The sequence below is a fragment of the Ursus arctos genome, unplaced genomic scaffold (genome assembly GCF_023065955.2).
Source record: "Ursus arctos isolate Adak ecotype North America unplaced genomic scaffold, UrsArc2.0 scaffold_28, whole genome shotgun sequence".
NCBI lineage: Eukaryota > Metazoa > Chordata > Mammalia > Carnivora > Ursidae > Ursus > Ursus arctos.
This window is the reverse complement of record NW_026622963.1, coordinates 13,010,929-13,029,834: the sequence shown is the minus strand read 5'-3', so window position 1 is coordinate 13,029,834 and position 18,906 is coordinate 13,010,929. Positions and strand designations below refer to the sequence as shown.

General features: G+C 39.7%; 1 protein-coding gene across 5 annotated transcripts in view; it reads right to left on the bottom strand.

Annotated features, from left to right (window-relative positions):
* HERC2 (HECT and RLD domain containing E3 ubiquitin protein ligase 2) overlaps positions 1–9,130 on the bottom strand; it is a 237,594-nt gene extending 228,464 nt beyond the window's left edge. For 4 of the 5 annotated variants that reach the window (XM_026510286.4, XM_026510288.4, XM_026510289.4 and 1 more), the window contains exons 1-2: positions 8,784–9,130; positions 8,292–8,394 (exon numbers count right to left, since the gene is read on the bottom strand). In XM_026510286.4, the coding sequence (XP_026366071.1) occupies positions 8,292–8,363 (72 nt within the window). In that variant the 5' untranslated portion in view covers positions 8,364–8,394; positions 8,784–9,130. The remainder of the gene's footprint in view (positions 1–8,291; positions 8,395–8,783) is intronic. The other variant, XM_026510287.4, reaches the window with a different exon arrangement.
* Between the last annotated feature and the right edge of the window lie 9,776 nt (positions 9,131–18,906).

Genomic DNA, 18,906 nt, shown 5'->3' with positions numbered 1-18,906 from the left:
ACGTACTGTAGAAGCCTCCTAGGAACTGAGGACACAAAGATGTAAATGAGCCACGGACCTGAGTAACCATCATTTAAAGCACAATGGTCTGGACATCTTAAAGGATTTGAGGAAAGAGAAACATTACTAAGGCAACAAAGCAAGCTTCCCTGGAGGAGGGCATGAAAGAGCTAGGCTGTGGAAGGCAAAAATGAAGCCTAGGGGAAATCTTTCCAGGGCACTGGAAGGAAAGCACAGGATCCCAAAGAGAAAGCCAGGAAATCAAAAATAATCACAGCATTGTAAGAACAGCCTGTAGAGGAAATAAAAATTACTGATCTGTCAATTTAAGAGTATCTGTAGACTGTCTATTATTAGCTTGTCTTCATTAATCGCTAACTTACATAAAAAAGTACCCAATGGGCGATGATACAGGTTTTAAATTTTAACTGTTTTTGGACAGAATCCAGATGCTTCTAATTAGTTTACTTGGTCTTAGGTTCCTTTTCCAATTTGTTCTCACATTCTTACTTTACACCTCTAAAATGACATAAGCAGGTAAGTCATTTTCACCCTGAAAAGCAGACAGTAAGAGGGATATTAACAGGCCCAGTTCTAAGGGACAGTAAACTGAAACTCAGAGGCTCAATTATTTGACCAGGATCACACAACCCTGAGGCTATGAGAAGTAGAATTTGGGAAAAGGCCTAACTCCCAAGCTTGTTTTCCTCTCACCAACACCACAACATGCACTCACACATGCAGGGAAGAGGCCTGGGAGAGCCACTGAACCCCCCACATTGGTGCTACTGACACTTGAACGCTAAACAGGATTGGGCAAGCCAACCCTTAAAGTATCTACTAAAATGACTACTTCAGGGGGTGCCTGGCTGGCTGAGTCAGTAGTGTGTGCAACTCTTGATCCAGGGTTTTAAGTTCAAGCCCCATGTTGGGTGTAGAAATCACTTAAAAATAAAATCTTTAAAAAAATAAATAAAATGACTACTTCATGGGGCACCTGGGTGGCTCACTCGTTAAGCGTCTGCCTTCGGCTCAGATCATGATCCCGGAGTCCTGGGATCGAGCCCCATATTGGGCTCCCTGCTCAGCAGGAAGCCTGCTTCTCCCACTCCCACTCCCCCTGCTTGTGTTCCCTCTCTCACTGTCTCTCTCTCTGTCAAATAAATAAATAAAATCTTCTAATAAATAAATAAATGACTACTTCAGAACTGTATGATTATGTAATAGAATCCAAAACAGAATATACCAAATGGTTAAATGACATTTTGATTAACTTATTGGTTAGAAAATGTTTATTTTACTTATCTTTAAAACACATCTGATATGTAATCTGTTCAAATACCTGCAGATACTAAAGTAAAGGTATCTGGCTTTTTTTCCTAGCCTTGCAGAAAAATACTTACTAAGCACCTATTAAACAGAGGACAACATATCAATTCCAAAAAAACTTTAAGAACAGGTTTCTTAAGCAATTGGGGAGGTCAGACAGAAACAAAAAGTACCTCTGTTTTAAGAATAGCAAGCTTAAGTCCCAAGAGAGGAGTACAGCCCAAAGAACCTAAGGCTGCTTTCCTGAGACGCACCTGCCAATTCTGTGAGCAGGGCTAAGACCAAGAACTGAGCAGAGCTGCTGAGAGACAGGCTTGAGCCAGGGTCCTCATGGGGGAAAGGCCTGTTAAACACACCATGCTTTGAATGAAACTTCGAAGAGACACACACACCAGAAGTAGGTAGGGGTGAGGTGGAAGTAAATGGCCTTCCTAGGGAAGGAGCCCAGTTTTGAATCATCTCAGCCCACAACTGCGCTGCAGTGACCTGGGACTGCTAGTGCTGTTTGACTGGTAGATCCCCTTTAGAGGAGGAAATTGTCACCCAGAGCCTCAAATGATCAAAATAATTTTTCATACATAGTATGTGAAACTCAAACAAAAATAATAATGGATACAGCAAGATAATGTGACAGAAAAAATTTTTTTAAATATAGAAGACAACAGAAACAGATCAAGAGTGGATGCAGAAAACAGAAATATAGACATAGATGCTGTCCCAAAAAGGAGAGCCTAAGCAATGGATTTACTTGGCAGATGCCAGTTCAGAGAAGTGGGAGGCAGGGGAAGGGGGACAAGGGAACACACGAAGCACAAGACACAACATGTCACCACATGGGTAAGCAAACTAAGGCCTGGCCCACAGGCCAAAACTGGCCCACCACCCGATTTCATATGGCCCCTGAGTTAAGAGTGGTTGTTGCATTTTTCAATGGTTGAAAAATAAGCAAGGAAAACATTTTGTGACATATGAAAATGATGACATTCAAATTTCAGTATCTATAAAGCTGTATTGGAACCCAGACACAGCTGTTTATGTATTGTCTGTGGCATGACAGTAGTTGTTACAAAGAACATATGGCTCACAGAAATAGTTACTATCTAGCTCTTTACAGAAAAAGTTTGCTGACTCCTATGTTACTGCACTGGCCCCTACTCCACAATGAACAGGAGATACAGCAAGTTGTCCACTAGGCACATTCACCAGGCATGTGGGACTCTTCTACAAGTTTTGTTAAGAAGAGATCATGGAACAGTCCAAGGAGGGAAGAAAAAGAAAAGAGTTAACTCCCAAAAAGAAAAGGCCTAACTCCCAAGCTTGTTCTCCTCTCACCAACACCACAACATGCACTCACACATGCAGGGAAGAGGCCTGGGAGAGCCACTGAATCCCCCACATTGGTACTACTGACACTTGAACACTGAACAGGATTAGGCAAGCCAACCCTTAAAGTATCTACTAAAATGACTACTTCAGGGGGTGCCCTTATCTGTCCTTGCCAAGAGATGAATGTTCAGTCCTTGGGGAGCTAACTCTTCCTCTCCCAGCACCTTGTAGGCTATGTCACTGGTTCCATAGTAGGCAACTGGGAAGCCATAACCCACACCATTGTGTGACATTACACCCAAGATCGAAGTGGAAGGGTCACCCATGGGCATGCTGGGTGTCAACTCAGAGGGAAGGGGAGACAGTCAAAGAAACTAGAACATGGTAGGTAAACAAAACACCAAAACACTTGAAACTAAACATTTAAAATAGATGCATCTTACTAAATACACTTCAATAAAATTCACTTAAACAAAACAATGGAGGGGCACCTGGGTGGCTCAGTCGTTAAGTGTCTACCTTTGGCTCAGGGAGTGACCCCCAGGGTCCTGGGCTCAAGCCCTGCATCGGGCTCCCTGTTCAACTGGGAGCCTGCTTCTTCCTCTCCCACTCCCCCTGCTTGTGTTCCCTCTCTCGCTGGCTGTCTCTCTGTCAAATAAATAAATAAAATCTTTAAAAATAAATAAATAAACAAAACCATGGAAATTCTAGAACCAAAAAACGCATTATCTATAATTAAGAACTCTGAATAAGATTAAAAGCAGATTAGGAAGGCCTGTGCTGCTTCTGTCTATGAAGGATTAACTTCTTTAGGAACTACCTCTCCTCTATAATCAACTAGACAATCAGACAAAATATATCAAACGGCCCAGAGCTATGATCCCTAAGAAGGGCAACAAATGAAGCCCTACAACTGCCCAAGCTTACGGCCTAGAAGCAGCTTCCAGGATGCAGCAAGGGAAAGGGGAACCCAAATAGAGCCCAGATATCTTGCTGAGTTGAGGAGACAGATCAGCTATAAGTAGAGTAAAAGGACAATAATACAGGTGAAGGGGGATCTGCAGAGAAAGAGTGAACACTAGAGATGGGGAGAGGGGACCCCTTGAGTCTAGGGCTGAATACTGATTTAGGCATGGGTTGAGAAAACTGCCAAGGCTGGGGAAAGAAGCACTAGAAAGGAGAAGGCAGAATTCCCATGAGTCCCAGTCTGAGAAAAGCTTGTGTTTCCACCAACCAGAATGAAAAAGATCTCCTATCACACCAAATGCTTGGAAGAGTTCTAAGAAGGATAATGCCTTAGTAAGGCAGATAAATTAGTACATGACTAGAGGTTGTGCTAGATCAGCCTGAACAAACCTGAGGATCAAGGTTTGAAAAAGTTAAATTGATCCCAACTAACTTACATGACTGCCAGACAAAACTAATGCTCTTTAAAGAAATAAAAAATCCAGCACAGAACAACATATTTACAATGTCCAGCATTCAATAAAAAATTACCTGGCATGCAAACACACCCCATGACCAGAGCAATCAATCAATGGAAATGACAGAAGCAATCAATAAAAATAAATCCAGATGTGACAGAGATGATAGAATTAGCAGACAAGAACGTTAATAGCTCTATTATAGATATGTCCAGATGCTCACAAATAGGAAAATATGAACCTGATGACAAGTAAAATGGAAGATATGAAAAGGATCCATATGGAACACCTAGAGATGAAAAATACATCATCTAAAGTGAAAACTTCAATGCATAGGATTAATAGATTAGACACTGCAGAACAGTTACACTATAATGTACCATGTCTAAGCAGATAACTAATATAATATGTTCTCTCCCTTTTATTTTTTTTAATAGTAACATTTTTTTAATTATATTATGTTAGTCATTATACAGTACATCCCTAGTTTGTTCTCTCCCTTTTAAAACTCATTTACTCTAGGTTCCACAAATGACCACTATTAGTCTTCGTATCAATCTACAGTCACTCGGTCATCTAAAGATCCTTCTCTACTCACTTCCTCAGGAAGAGCTCATGGGAACAGTACTTATTCATTAATAAAGTTGTGTCCTTTTTACCTGAAAAGTTAATTTTGCTAGAACATAACATCCTTGCCTCACGTCTTCTTTTCTTGGGAGCCATAAATATGTTACCAAATCTTCCTCTGCAAAAGAGTCTTCTGATCAAATCTGATGGTAACCTCATTATCTTTCCCTTATAAATCTTATTAGTCTTTTCTAAGAAACAAAAGTTAGCTTTTTAAAAAAGACTAACAAAATATATAAAGCCCTGATAAGATTAATCCAAAATATAGAGAAAATACAAATAACCAAAATCATGAATAAAAAAGTGAGCTATGCTACCTATCCTACAGACAAGAAAGTAATCAGAAGATGTCATTATGAATATTAAGTTACCTGTATTTACAAAATTCTTTTATTTCTACATCTTATCTGTCAACTGGAAAACCTCAGAGTAGAATTTACCAAGGTGATCACGTTTATGTTCTTTAATCTACTGATATTCTAAGCATAAAGTAAAAATATATACATTTAATAATTTTAAGTTTAATTTTAAAATTTAACTTTTATCTTTACACATTCTAAATTGATTAGAAGAAGAGACAAATAAATGATTCAAATTTAATTTTTAATATACTCAACAACTTTGATGGACCTCAAAGGCATTACACTGTGAACAAAATCAGTCTTAAAAGGTCACATACCATATGACATTCTCAAAATGACAAAATTGAAGAGATGGAAAACAGATTAGTGATTGCCAGGGGTCAGAGATGGTGGGGGAAGGATGGTGTGACCTATAGGGGGGCAAGAGGAAGGAGATCTTTGTGGTGTGATTACAGGATTGACAAAGAACTATGCATACATTGTTCCAATGTCAATTTCCTGGTTTTGACACGGTACTATAGTTACGTAAGATGTAACCACTGAGGGAATCTGGGTGAAGAGTATACAATGACCTCTCTACTTTCTTTGCAACTTCCTGTGAGCCTATAAATTATTTCAAAATAAAAAGTTTTAAAAAAATTGCACCATACATATCTAATTTCATGCTCCACTTCAAAGAATCCAAAAATAGAAACTGTAGGACATTCATCTGAGTACAGATTATGCAAGAAAAAGATAACACCATTCTTGGATCCATGCTCAAAGACACACCCTTAGCCCTACAACAAGAGTAGCAAATAAATGTGCATATATAATTTAAGAATAAAAAGCTTTTAAGGTATCATATACCATTTTTTATCGGTCCTTTGCTTAATGACTTTTTGGTTCATTGAGAAACAACCAATCACATCAGACTGGACTTTTACTTTAAATATTAAGAATAGTAATGGTGGCGATTATGTAGCTAACAGCTCTTAGCTCTGTATTTTATTGCCTCTTCAAGAGAGTTGCAAAGGATATGGCAATTCAAAGTACTCCACACAACAATCAGAAAAGAGTGTTGAAAAAGTAAAAAGCATTATATACGTAAAAACCAGGTATATGCCTGCCATATAATTGGCACTCCATTAAAGGCAGCTTGTTGCAACACTGTAGGCCTGACATATCATAGGCCTAAACATCTACGAACAAGAAAGTCTAGCATCAGTGTCTGTGTTCTTTATAATACACATATATTAAAAGTTTTCACAGCCTCCAAAAATATTTCCTTTCTAAAGTCACGAAAACCTTCATGGGCATTTCAAACAAAAATAGCCACAGAAAACAGCTTTGCTAAATCCGATGGCTAAGAAACATGTTTCTACCTCATATAATATTAACTAACCAGGTGTCAATTCTGTTCCCAATACAAAAGCCCTACCTAAGGAATGGGACACTTCCCACTCCAGTTGGGAGAGACATCCCCAATGGGGTAAGGGTAAAAGTTGTCAGTATAAGGCTTGCATCTGCAATCTGTGTCTCCAAGAAGGATTCCAAAGAGTGAAACTAAGTCTAAGTCATTTGTTAGGGTAAAATGACATTTGTTCCTCAGATTTAATAAGCAATGCTGGAGAAAATACACAAAACCAAGATCAGCGATCATTTTTTTCATGGTATTAAGCAGCTTCAATACTCACAATACAATTTCCCTTTGGGGAACTCTCCAAAACCTAGGTCTCTTCATGTATTCCTAGGATGAGTTTGGATGACTTCTGACTAATATTTGAAATGTCTAAGAAGGGCTAACCACTGTATATTACACTAAATAAATCAAAAGTAAAATAGTAAGCACTCTAAGGCATAAGTGGTGTTTCTGATTTTGTATATCTGCCTGACTCATCATAGGCACTCAACTCAGCATTAAATTGGTTTTAGATCAAGATGCTAAAACTCATATTAAGCAGTTATTCAACTATGATTAAAAAGAAAAACTTCATGAGATAAACTTCTTTACTTCAACGAGTTCTGCAAAATACACAAGCACTAATAAAAAAATGAAGTCTTAAAATCAGTTTGCCTGAATCTCAAGATTTCAGAAAAAAAAAATTACTCATCTCACCTCCCCCCACCACGCTTTAAAAAAAAAATGGCAAAGGAAAACAAACAGTAATTGCTAAATAAAAAGCAACGTTTAAACAAAAAACAAACCAAAAGAGTCACTACTATGCCAATTCTTGGCCCAATGCTTTGTGCTTTAATCTAACATTACCCCATAAGTAACTATCCCAAAATCCACAACATAGTTCTAAGCACTTGGCTGTCATAATTACTGGGACGCAACACTTAAATAAATAAATAAATAAACAAACAAACAAAGAGAGGTAATAATACTTCACTACAAGTATCTATGATCAACTGCTTATAGAATATATGACTTGATAAACTGTGATGCACTATGTAAGATTGTATTGAAAAACGTAGATTACTTGAGAAATAAAACGTTTAACCTCAGGAAAGAGAAAGAAAAGCCACATATACTACAAAATATTTCAGACACTTCTTTTTGCTATTAATATGGAGTTATAAAAGTAGTTTTTCCAAACCATTTGCAAAGAAAACTAACTTGGAGTATTTAAAAAAAAAAAAAGTCTATAGAAACATTACTGCTAATATTTATTTGATAATTTCTGGACAAGCTTACAATTACACTATTAAAACATTAAAAAGTCTAAGGCCAACGTTTTGTTTCCACACATTCTTTATGTGAAAACCTGAGCACTCCTCTTAATAAGACCAGTCACAAAAACAAACAGCTCAACTGAACTCTTGTCTCCCCAGAAACACAAACACAGGGTCCCATAAAATGAGTGAGTTTCTGCAGGACATAATAAATTACTACCTGTCACTTCCCCTCATTAACTGAACATCTCAAAACTATCACTAAACGGTCAACAAGGTATCGTTAAGAATAATACAAACCTCTTAAAAATAATCATAGGAAAAATGTTTGCATAACCAGATCTCAAGTTTCTTACACTTACACATAACTGCAATTAAAATGTAGCCACACACGATCTATAAAAACTGATGCAATAAAGGTGCATTTTAAATTATAGGAAATAAACCTGCTTCTCTAATATGCAAGATCCGATCTGCATCCTCTTACTTATCCTATATAAAGCCTTCACCAGAAATTTAAATATGGAGGCAGAACAAACCAAGAAAAAGCATGTCAAAACCCCACCTGTATATCTGTTTTCAACCATTTGGAGTCAAGTCGAGTCTGGGCAGCCAAACAGAAAGAATCAGAGGGCATCTTTCCTCCAGTTTCCTCCCAGTTGTCAGTCCTGCAAGTAAAACATAAATGTTAGAAGACCTAAAGCTTTTCAGAATTGTACAAAGACCCTCCCTCGAGGTTTAATGCGGCAAAAAGAACAGAAAGATGGGAGAGGAGAACAGGTGGGGGAGGGGAGGGAGAGGAGAAAGGCAGAGAAAGATGGAGAGAGACTGGGAGGAGGATGGAAGAGAAAGCCTACTTCCAATACAGGTAAGAGCCACACAGGATTCGCCTGGTTTCTGTACTACGTCGGCGAGACCTTGAGAATGGACGGTCACAGGAGACCAAATCACAATGTCATCCCCTTCCCTTAATCCAAAAGGTAAGCACACAGACGACAGGAAACCCACATTTCAACGACAAATGACAGTAGCATGCACCTGCCGCTTTATCCCATACCCGTTAGTGTTGCGTGAAACAAATTAATCAAAAGTCACGTCTGCGGAAATATCCAAAACAATAATCACTTTGAAACGGAAAGACAGTCCGAGACGCGCGCCGCGGGCAGTCCGCGCAGGCCCAGGTCCGGCGGCGGCGCCAACGCCCGCCGCGCCCCAGCTCGACCGTGCCCTGGGTTCCGACCCGCACCGCCCTAGCGGCTGGCGGCCCTGGCCGCCCGCGGAGACGAGGACCTGACGCGCAAAGGCCCCGCTGCCACACTTCGGCGGCGTGCGGACACAGCCTCCAAGCCGCCGCTGACTCCGCGGGCGCTGGTGATCCCGGTATCTCTCGCGACCGGAGGGGCGGACCGACTCGGGACTACCGCCCCCGCTGGCCAGCCAATCACAGCAACGCTGCTCCGCCGGACCAGCCAATGGAGAAGAGGAGCCCTCTCGCCCTTCCTCCCTACTCCCCCGCTTCCTTCAATCCTGCTCATCTTCCTCCTTGGGGTTCACCCCTTGCGGTCAGGGCCAACCGCAGGCGCCGGGGGGCGGGATTTCCGCCTTACGCAGACACTCCTGTCCCGGCTTCCTCTCAGCGCTCTCGAAAAACCTGTGGGCGGGGTAGAACGTGAGGTACTTGAGCTGCTTCAGCACGGAGTGTTTGGGGTGTGTGTCATGGGCACACGTACAAGGGAGAAGAGACTCGAGGCTGGCTCCAGTTGATTAGAGCCTCCTCCTGCCTGTCCACCAAAAGCAGCTAAAATCCTAGGCCGAATTCATGGAGCGGCTGGTAGAGGGGACTTGGAGAAGGAAATCAGAACTTTAGTACCGCCATAAAACAAATTTTAAGAAATGTTAAACAATTGAAGTCATACAAAGTATGTTCTCTGGCCGTAATGGAATTAAAATACAAATCAGTAAAAGATAACAGGGGGCGCCTGGGTGGCTCAGTGGATTAAGCCTCCGACTCTTGATCTTGGCTCAGGTCTTGAACTCAAGGTGGTGAGTTCAAGCCCGCCTTGGGCTCCACGCTCAAAAATAAAAATAAAAAATTAACAGGACTATCTCCAAACACTTGGAAATTAAGCAGTACGCTTCTAGGTAATCCACAAGTCGAAGAAGAAATCTCAAGGGAAATAGAACTATTTAAACTGAACAAAAATTAAAATATAAGGACTTATGGGATGCAAATAAAAATGATGAATGTGAAATTTATAACATAAACTGCTTTTCTTAGAAAAGAACGGTCTAAAATCAAGGATCTAAGCTTCCATTTCAAGAAACTAGAAAAAGAAAAGCAATTCTACATCCAAAGCAAGAAGAGGGAGGAAATAATACAGGAACAGAAATATAGGAAAATGGAAAAATAACAGAGAAAATCATTGAAACTAAAAGCTGATGCTTTGAAAAGATAAAAGGTAGAGGGCGCCTGGGTGGCTCAGTGGTTAAACATCCCACTACTGATTTTGGCTCAGGTCAAGATCTCAGGGTTCAGAGATAGAACCCCTGTATCAGGCTCCCTGCTCAGCAGGCAGTCAGCTTGATATTCTCTCTCTCCCTCTTCCTCTGTGCCTCTCCCTGCTCTCTCTTGCACTCTCTCTAAAATAAATAAATCCTTTTTTTAAAAAAAGATAAAAGACAGATATCTGATATGGCTGCCAAGAAGAGAGAGAGAGAGAACACACAGGTTACCAATATCGGGAATACCAGAGAAGATACCACTAAAGACCCCACAGACTTCAAAAAGAGAATAAGAGAGGAGCACCTGTCTGGCTAGGTCAGTAGAGCATGTAACTCTTGATATCAAGGTTGTAAATTCAATCCCTATGCTGGGTGTAGGGATTACTTAAAAACAAACTCTTCAAAAGGAGAGTAAAGAGAATACTAAAAATATTCTGCACAAATTTGACAATTTATATGAAATGGACTAATTCCACAAAAGTCATACACTACCAAAATAAAATAGATAATATGAACAGGACTATACCTACTTTAAAATTTGAATTCACAATTTAAAATCTTCCAAAAAAGAAATCTCCTGGCCCAGATTGTTATCATGGTGGATTCAGGTTCTACCAGATATTTAATAAAGAAAGAGTACCAATTCTATATAAACTCTCCCAGAAAATTGAAGAGGAGTGAAAATTTTCATTCTATAACCACAGCATTACCCTGATAACAAAACGAGAAAAAGACATTGCAAGAAAACTTAAGACTAATATCTTTCATGAACATTACATATAAAAATTTTTAGCCAAGTTTTTGGAAATGGATTCCAGCAACATTAGAAAGGATAATATATCATAACTGGGGTTTATCCCAAGAATTCAAGATTGGTTTAACATGCAAAGCTAAATGTAATTCACCATGAGATCATTTCAATAGATGCAGAAAATGCTTTTGACAAAAATCAACATCTCATAAAAACTCTGAACAAACTAGCAAGAGACGGGACCTCCTCAATCTGCTAATGAACATCTATGAAAACCTACATACAAGCCAAAACAGTCTTGAAAGAGAACAAAGTTAGAGGACTCACATTTTCTGATAATAAAACTTCTACAAAGCTATAGTAAATAAAATCATGTGGTACTTTCGTAAGGACAGACATGTAGATCAATGGAATAAAACCCAGAACCCAGAAATAAACACTCATATATCTCGTCAATTGATTCTTACAAGGGTGCCAAGACCATACAATGGTGAAAGGGTGGTCTTTTCAATAAATGGTGCTCAGGAAGCTGGATTTCCACATGCAAAAGAATGAAGTTGGATGCTTACCTTTCACCGTATATAAAAATTAACTCAAAATGGATCAAACTTAAATCTAAGATCTACAAGTATAAAACTCTTAGAAGAATACATGGAGGGCAAGTTTTATGACATTGGATTTAGCAATGATTTCTTAGATATGGCACCAAAAATACTGGCAACAACAACCCAAAAAGGATGAGTAAATTTAAAGTTTTGTATATTCCTAAACTTATTTCTTATCCCTACTCTTATCTTTACCTTTAGGTCCCTATTTCTCATCTATTCCTTAACCCCCACCCCTGAACCCTGTGGAACTTAGAGGCATATTCTTTTTTATTTTTTATTTAAATTCAATTAGCCAACATATAGTACATCATTAGTTTCAGTACATCATGTTCAATAATTTATCAGTTGCGTATAACACCCAATAATCATCACATCATGTGACCTCCTTAATGCCTATCACCCAATTACCCCATCCCTCCACCCACCTCTCCTCCAGCAACCTTCAGTTTGTTTCCTATAGTTAAAAGTCTCACATAGTTTTTCTCCCTCTCTGATGACTTCCCATTTAGTTTTCCTTCCCTTCCCCTATGATCCTCTGTGCTGTTTCCTATAATACACATGAGTGAAACCATATGATAATTTTCTTTCTCTGTTTGATTTATTTTACTGCGCATAATACCCTCCAGTTCTATCCATGTCAAGGTAAATGGTAAGTATTCATCCTTTCTGATGGCTGAGTAATATTCCATTGTATATATATACCACCTCTTCTTTATCCATTCATTGTCGGTGGACATCTGGGCTTTTTCCATAGTTTGGCTATTGTGGACTTTGCTGCTACGAACATTGGGGTGCAGCTTCCCCTTCGGATCACTACATTTGTATCTTTGGGGTAGTAGTGCAATTGCTGGGGCCTAAGGTGGCTCTGTTTTTAACTTTTTGAGGAACCGCGTACTGTTTTCCAAAGTGGCTGTACCAGCTTGCATTCCCACCGACTGTGTAAGAGGTTTCCCCTTTCTCCGCATCCTCACCAACATTTGTTGTTTCCTGACTTCTTCATTTTAGCCATTCTCACTGGTGTGAGGCATTATCTAGTTATGGTTTTGATTTGTATTTCCCTGATGCTAAGGGATGTGGAGTATGTTTTCATGTGTCTGTTAGCCATTTGTATGTCTTCTTTGGAGAAATGTCTGTTCATGTCTTCTGCCCATTTCTTGACTGGATTCTTTGTTTTTTGGGTTTTGAGTTTGAGAAGTTCTTTATAGATCTTGGATACTAGCCCTTTATCTGATATGTCATTTGCAAATATCGTCTCCCATTCGGTAAGTTGCCTTTTAGTTTTGTTGACTGTTTACATCATATTCTTATCATGTTACTATTCTAATGAAAAACCTGCAGTCTCCTGTGGAAAGCTGTGGCTTTTTATTCTTCCACATGCGTACGTCTTAGGACATGAAGTGGATCGCTGCCACTTTTAGACCGTTATTCCTCCTGTTTCACTTAAAACTGAACTTCTTTGAAACACTTGATATCAGATTATACCACTCTCTGATCCTGATTGCAATAATCCATGGTACTATCCATCACTTTCCTGTTCACTGAAGATTTAAGCACTCCACTCAAAAAGCCACTGCTACCACTGGCCCATTCTCAGGGCCTTTCCTACCACAGGAGTCACCCACTCAGTGTCCCTACTTCTCAGTTCCTCATGGCCTTACTTTTAATCATCCTGCTTCCTGCTCCACCTGAACCACTGACCACCATGATCTGTTCCATTCATGAAATCACCTCGAAGATCACAACTGTGAGCCTCTGACTCTTTGATCACTGCAATCTTATCTTCCTAGTTCACTTCCTCTAGTAATTATGCAAACAAACTTCAACCCCTCTAGAAGTCTTGACTCACATCCTCACTTTCCGTTTTTGCCAAGTTCAATTTTGCCCTCCGGCAAATGGCTTGTCCATAATCTCTAATCACTTATTCCTTTTTCTCTCCATTGTACTGGCCTGGCAAACCTCAATGCTGGGTAAATCCACTCCACTCACTTACTATGTGGCTGAACTCCTGAGACATGCAACTGCATATCTACTACACAGACCTTTCCCTTCCCCTGGTGCCACACAGCCATCTGGTACCAAGGATATAAGAGGCCTAAGAAAGAAAAGCCAGCTGGGGGAAAACAAAGTGGAAGGATGGGAGGAGGCCCTGGAAATTATACAGGCACCATTGACCCAATCTTGTGTCTATCCACTCCCAGACTTATTTTTTTTTTAAGATTTTATTTATTTATTTGACAGAGATAGAGATAGCCAGCGAGAGAGGGAACACAAGCAGGGGGAGTGGGAGAGGAAGAAGCAGGCTCATAGTGGAGGAGCCTGACGTGGGGCTCGATCCCGTAACGCCGGGATCACGCCCCGAGCTGAAGGCAGACGCTTAACCGCTGTGCCACCCAGGCGCCCCTCACTCCCAGACTTATTGAAGTTAGAAGTAATTAACAAGCAGATATTATCACATCCAGGAACACCCTAACTGATGAAACTGTTCTCACCATGAAAATTGCCACCATAACTATCTGCCGTTTTCCCCTTCCCTTCTGTTACTGTGGATAAATCTTCCCATATCCCTACTAGTGTTCTGGGTCCACCCTCTCACCTGTCAATGATGCCACTCAGATATTACACCCTCGCTCACCTCCCCTCCACCCTTCCATGAATGTCTCCTTCTCTGCAGCATCTCTTCTATCAACTTATAAATATGCCCAGGATCCTGGTTTTAAAGACGTTCCTTTGAACTCCAGAAGCCATCCCACTTCTCTGACTTTTTTAATAGCAAAATTCCTTTTCAAATGGTTTCACTTTCTACCTCTACTTCACCTCAATCTTACTTAAAGCACAACAGTCAGGCTTTGTTCCCACCACTTCACTGGAATTCTCTTACAGAGGTTACTAATGACTATCAGTTGGCCAAATTTCATGTCAGTCATCAGTCTTCACCATGTGTACGCTCCCAGTAGTATGTTTACAGTTGCTCACAACTTTATAATTGAAAAATTTTCTTTACATTCTCCCAGTTTCCTCCTATGTGATAGAAATCCCTCATCAGGCTCCTTATTTTCCTGACCTTGCTATATTGCAATGACCCAACCTTATTCCTCAGCTCTCTTCTTTATCAACACTCCCCAGGTAATGTCATCTAATCTCATGGCTTTCAATATGCTAGTAACTCCCAAGTTCAACATCTTTCATTAAATCCAAGATGCATTGGTGACATTATTTTCTTTATCTTACTAAAAGGTGTTAAAAGAAAATGTCATAACTAAGTCACAACTGCCACTTCTCTGACAGCCAATGATAATGGGATTATCCTGATTTCAGAGATAATAATATATAGAAAATGTGTATCTCAGAATTGAGGACTTGAGGTATATAGATCTCTAGTTCTAAATTCCATAGTCCTACATCCAATGATCCACTTGGAAGAATAATATGTATCTCAAATTTAATAGGTCCAAAGATGAATGTAGAATCTCCCCTCCACCATCCCCTATTCCTCTTAGTAAATAGACCACCATTCACCCAGTTACTCAGGGCAAAAACTTTGTAATCACCCTTGACTCCTTTATTTCTTTCACATCCAACACCCAATCCAAGAATAAACCCTATCTTGAATTAGACCACTTCCCATCACCTCTACAATAATGTGAACAAGAACACCTTCATCTCTCAACTGGGCATATGCAAGAGCTTTCTAACTGCACCCCCTGCTTCCATAACTCTGCTCTATCATCCATTCTCCACCCAGCAACCAATATGATACTTTTCAAATATGTTTCAGAGTATCTCTCTTACTGACCAAGGCCTCCACTGACTTCTCACCATATTTTAAATTATATCCAAGGTGAGGCCCTGCCTGACCTACTCCTGGCTCCTTCTCTGTTCTTACTTACTTCCGCATTCCTCTTCACCCAATTCAGTGCAAATACATTGGTCTTCTTCCTACTTCTCCAACATACCAAACATGTTTCTGTCTCAGGACCTTTTCACTTGCTAGTCTCTCTACTTGGAATGATCTTTCCTCAGAAATTTGTCTGGCTGTCATCTGTTTGTACATGGCTCAAAGGCCCACCACTATCTGCCTGACCCCATACCCCAACTCCTGATTCCCAAGAGAGGAAATCTCTTTGGCTATTCCCAGGGCTATTCCCTCTCTCTTGAGGAAAGTGTCCATGCCTGGGTCAGTCACCAGAGCCAGGAAGAGAGTCACGTGGTACAAAATACCTACTTGGACCCAGTCCTTCAGCAGAAACTATAAGTTTGATACATTTTCAAATAAAATGTATGAGTTGAGTAAGCGCTTAAAACGTATCTGTTTAAACTTCTTTATCTCCCTTAATAAAGTCTAAGGCAAAGCCAGAACTGACTGTTCGGTTTTGCAATGATTAAGAGGAAAATCCTTGCAGTCAGGCTGCCTATGTCAAATCTTCTTTCTGCACTTACTACCTATGTGAGTTTTGGCAAGTTATTTAGTCTCAGTCTAAAATGAGGACAATAGGGAATGAAGCATGAGAGACTATGGACTCTGAGAAACAGAGGGCTTCAGGGGGGGGGAATGGGATAGGCTGGTGATGGGTAGTAAGGAGGGCACGTATTGCATGGTGCACTGGGTGTTATACGCAACTAATGAATCATCGAACTTTACATCAAAAACCAGGGATGTACTGTATGGTGACTAACATAATATAATAAAAAAAATTAAAAAAATAAAAAATAAAAAAATAAAATTCTTTAGATAAAAAATAAATAGATAAAATGAGGACAATAAAAGTATTTCTCTCATAGAGCTACCTCAAAGATTGAGGGATTTGATGCAATATACTTAGTACAGTGCCTAGTAACATCTTAATATATGTTATCATCACCATCATCATCATTCTCCTTGGCCTCAACCTAACTCCAATTATACTTGGGTTATCCAGAGCCTAAGGAAACCCCAAACTCCAAGACTTACCCTAAGGGAAAGATAAGAGAAAAGATGATATTTTCATCCTCCTATCCCACCAAAAGATTTCTCCATCAGCTATAGAGTCACAAAGACCTGGATTTGAATTCTGAGTTTGATATTTCCTATGCGACCTTGTAAAAATCTTTTAACCTCATTTTCTTTGTCTATGGAGTAGGGATATCACTACTTATCTCCCAGAACATTCAGCCAGTTGGAGACAATGTACAGTAGGTGGCAGGCAAAAAGTAATTTGTTCAATAACCAGTAATAGCACCAACAATAGTTCACCTTCCTTTCCAGGCACACAGGAAGATTATGTTTCCCCTTGAAGTGAGGTTGTATCAGTGGTTGTGGCTAGAAGAGATACATGTCATTTCCAGGCTGAAGCAGTAAGTTGCTAATGTGAAACCTTCTAGCATTCTCTTCTTCATGACAATCAGGGGAGCAGGTGTTGAATTTGAGCCTCCATCATCCTGAGTCCCTCAGTGTTTGTGAGAGCAGAAGTCTCACCACCAAACCATATTTGACATAAAGCTTGACCAAGAACTAAACTTTATTTTTAGTCATCAGAATTCAAGAGTTGTTTGTTACTGTAGCATATTCCTACCTATTCTGATGCTATGCTTTCCAGAACAAGCCAGATAATAAATATAGACATAATGACATACTTAAGGAATCATTCATTGTTTGGTAAATTCTAATAACATTGATTTGGGCAACTCCTGCTAAACCATTAGGTAAATGGTTAATGAGGAACTGGGCATTCCTACAGCAATACCACCCAGATGGTTTCCTTGGGCGGCAGCGGGGGGGGGGGGGGGGGGGACCTTAACTGTCCTGACTGACATCACCCTAATTCAGTGGCCACTCTTAGCATTACTTATGAAGAGTCAACTAGATATTTTGAGTCTTCTGACACAATATTAAATGCATAATACCACCATGATACATTCTAGTTTTTAAAAAAGTGTTTTCATTAAGCCAAATCTTTAGGCTCTTATCACCTTTGAGTTATTAGAAACACAGGAAGTAGAGGAACATGCTAAAGTCAACAAAAGAAAAGAATCTGACCTAGTCTCATCTACAAGTCAATGGTGTGAATAAAAGGTCTCAGATAAAAAGAGAATTAAGAGCTAGTTGAGCAATTTAAGAGACTAAATATAAATGCAAAATCCTGGCTTGGATACTTCTGACAATTTGTATGTCTCGGCTATTTGGAGGACAATGGGAGAAATCTGAATAAAATCTGGATTTTAAATTATGTGAATATATACTGATATTGAATAGGTGGATATCACTGTTGGAGAGAAAACAAGTTGCAAAACAGAATGTATACCATGGAAACATTTTAGCAAAGAGTATATGTATGTGTGTGTGTGTGTGTGCACAGAGAAACCTCTGAAATGTATATTCTAAGGGATTAATAATGATAAACTTCAGGCAGTGGGAAATGATGTTATTATTCTCTTAGCTATGCTTGTCCGTGTTTTCTAATTCTCTAAACGTACAAAGATAAAATTATATTCTTAAAAATAAATAAAACTTCAGAACAAAAAATTGGATTGTAAATATTTATTTTAGTTACCTAGCAAAATTTGATTACTGGAAATATGATAGAATCGATTTTCTGAGGAAAAGAAAACACTGCGACTAAGAACACCTAGACATAATGGAAATGATATTACATGCTAAATATAGCCAAGTTCAAAAATCTCAAGAATGTTTCTAGGATCAAATGCAAATGGAAATGAGAGCTAAAGCAATGATAGAGCGAGAAAGTGAGGGGTGCCGGGGTGGCTCAGTCCTTAAGCATCTGTCTTCAGCTCAGGGCGTGATCCCGGTGTTCTGGGATCAAGCCCCGCATCAGGCTCCTCTGCTAGGAGCCTGCATCTTCCTCTCCCACTCCCCCTGCTTGCGTTCCCTCTCTCACTGGCTGTCTCTCTCTCTGTCAAATAAATAAATAAAATCTTTAAAAAAAAAAAAGAAAGAAAGTGTTTGTGACATAAAAGTAGTTGCCCATATTTGAAATATAGATACCTGGGAACCCAAATCTGAGAGATAAGATTTGGAGAACAGAGAATAATTGCTTATGCTGAGAGCCTAAGTCTAGGACCAATAAGCAGAGGAGACAAGGCAGTGTACCCTGGAGAAGTTAGCCATACTCAGAACCTAGATGCCTGAAATCTACCAAGGAGAGGAAACATGGCCTTGTTGCCCATGGAGTAGAGGCTTATTCCCAGAACTTAAAGGCCAGGGATGCAATGAGCAGAAGAGACAGGACCTTGACATCCTAGAGGTAGGTAATCCTATTTGGAACCTAGACATTTAGGATCTTTATAATCTGAACCAGAATAATTTGATTCAAACAAGCAGTAGA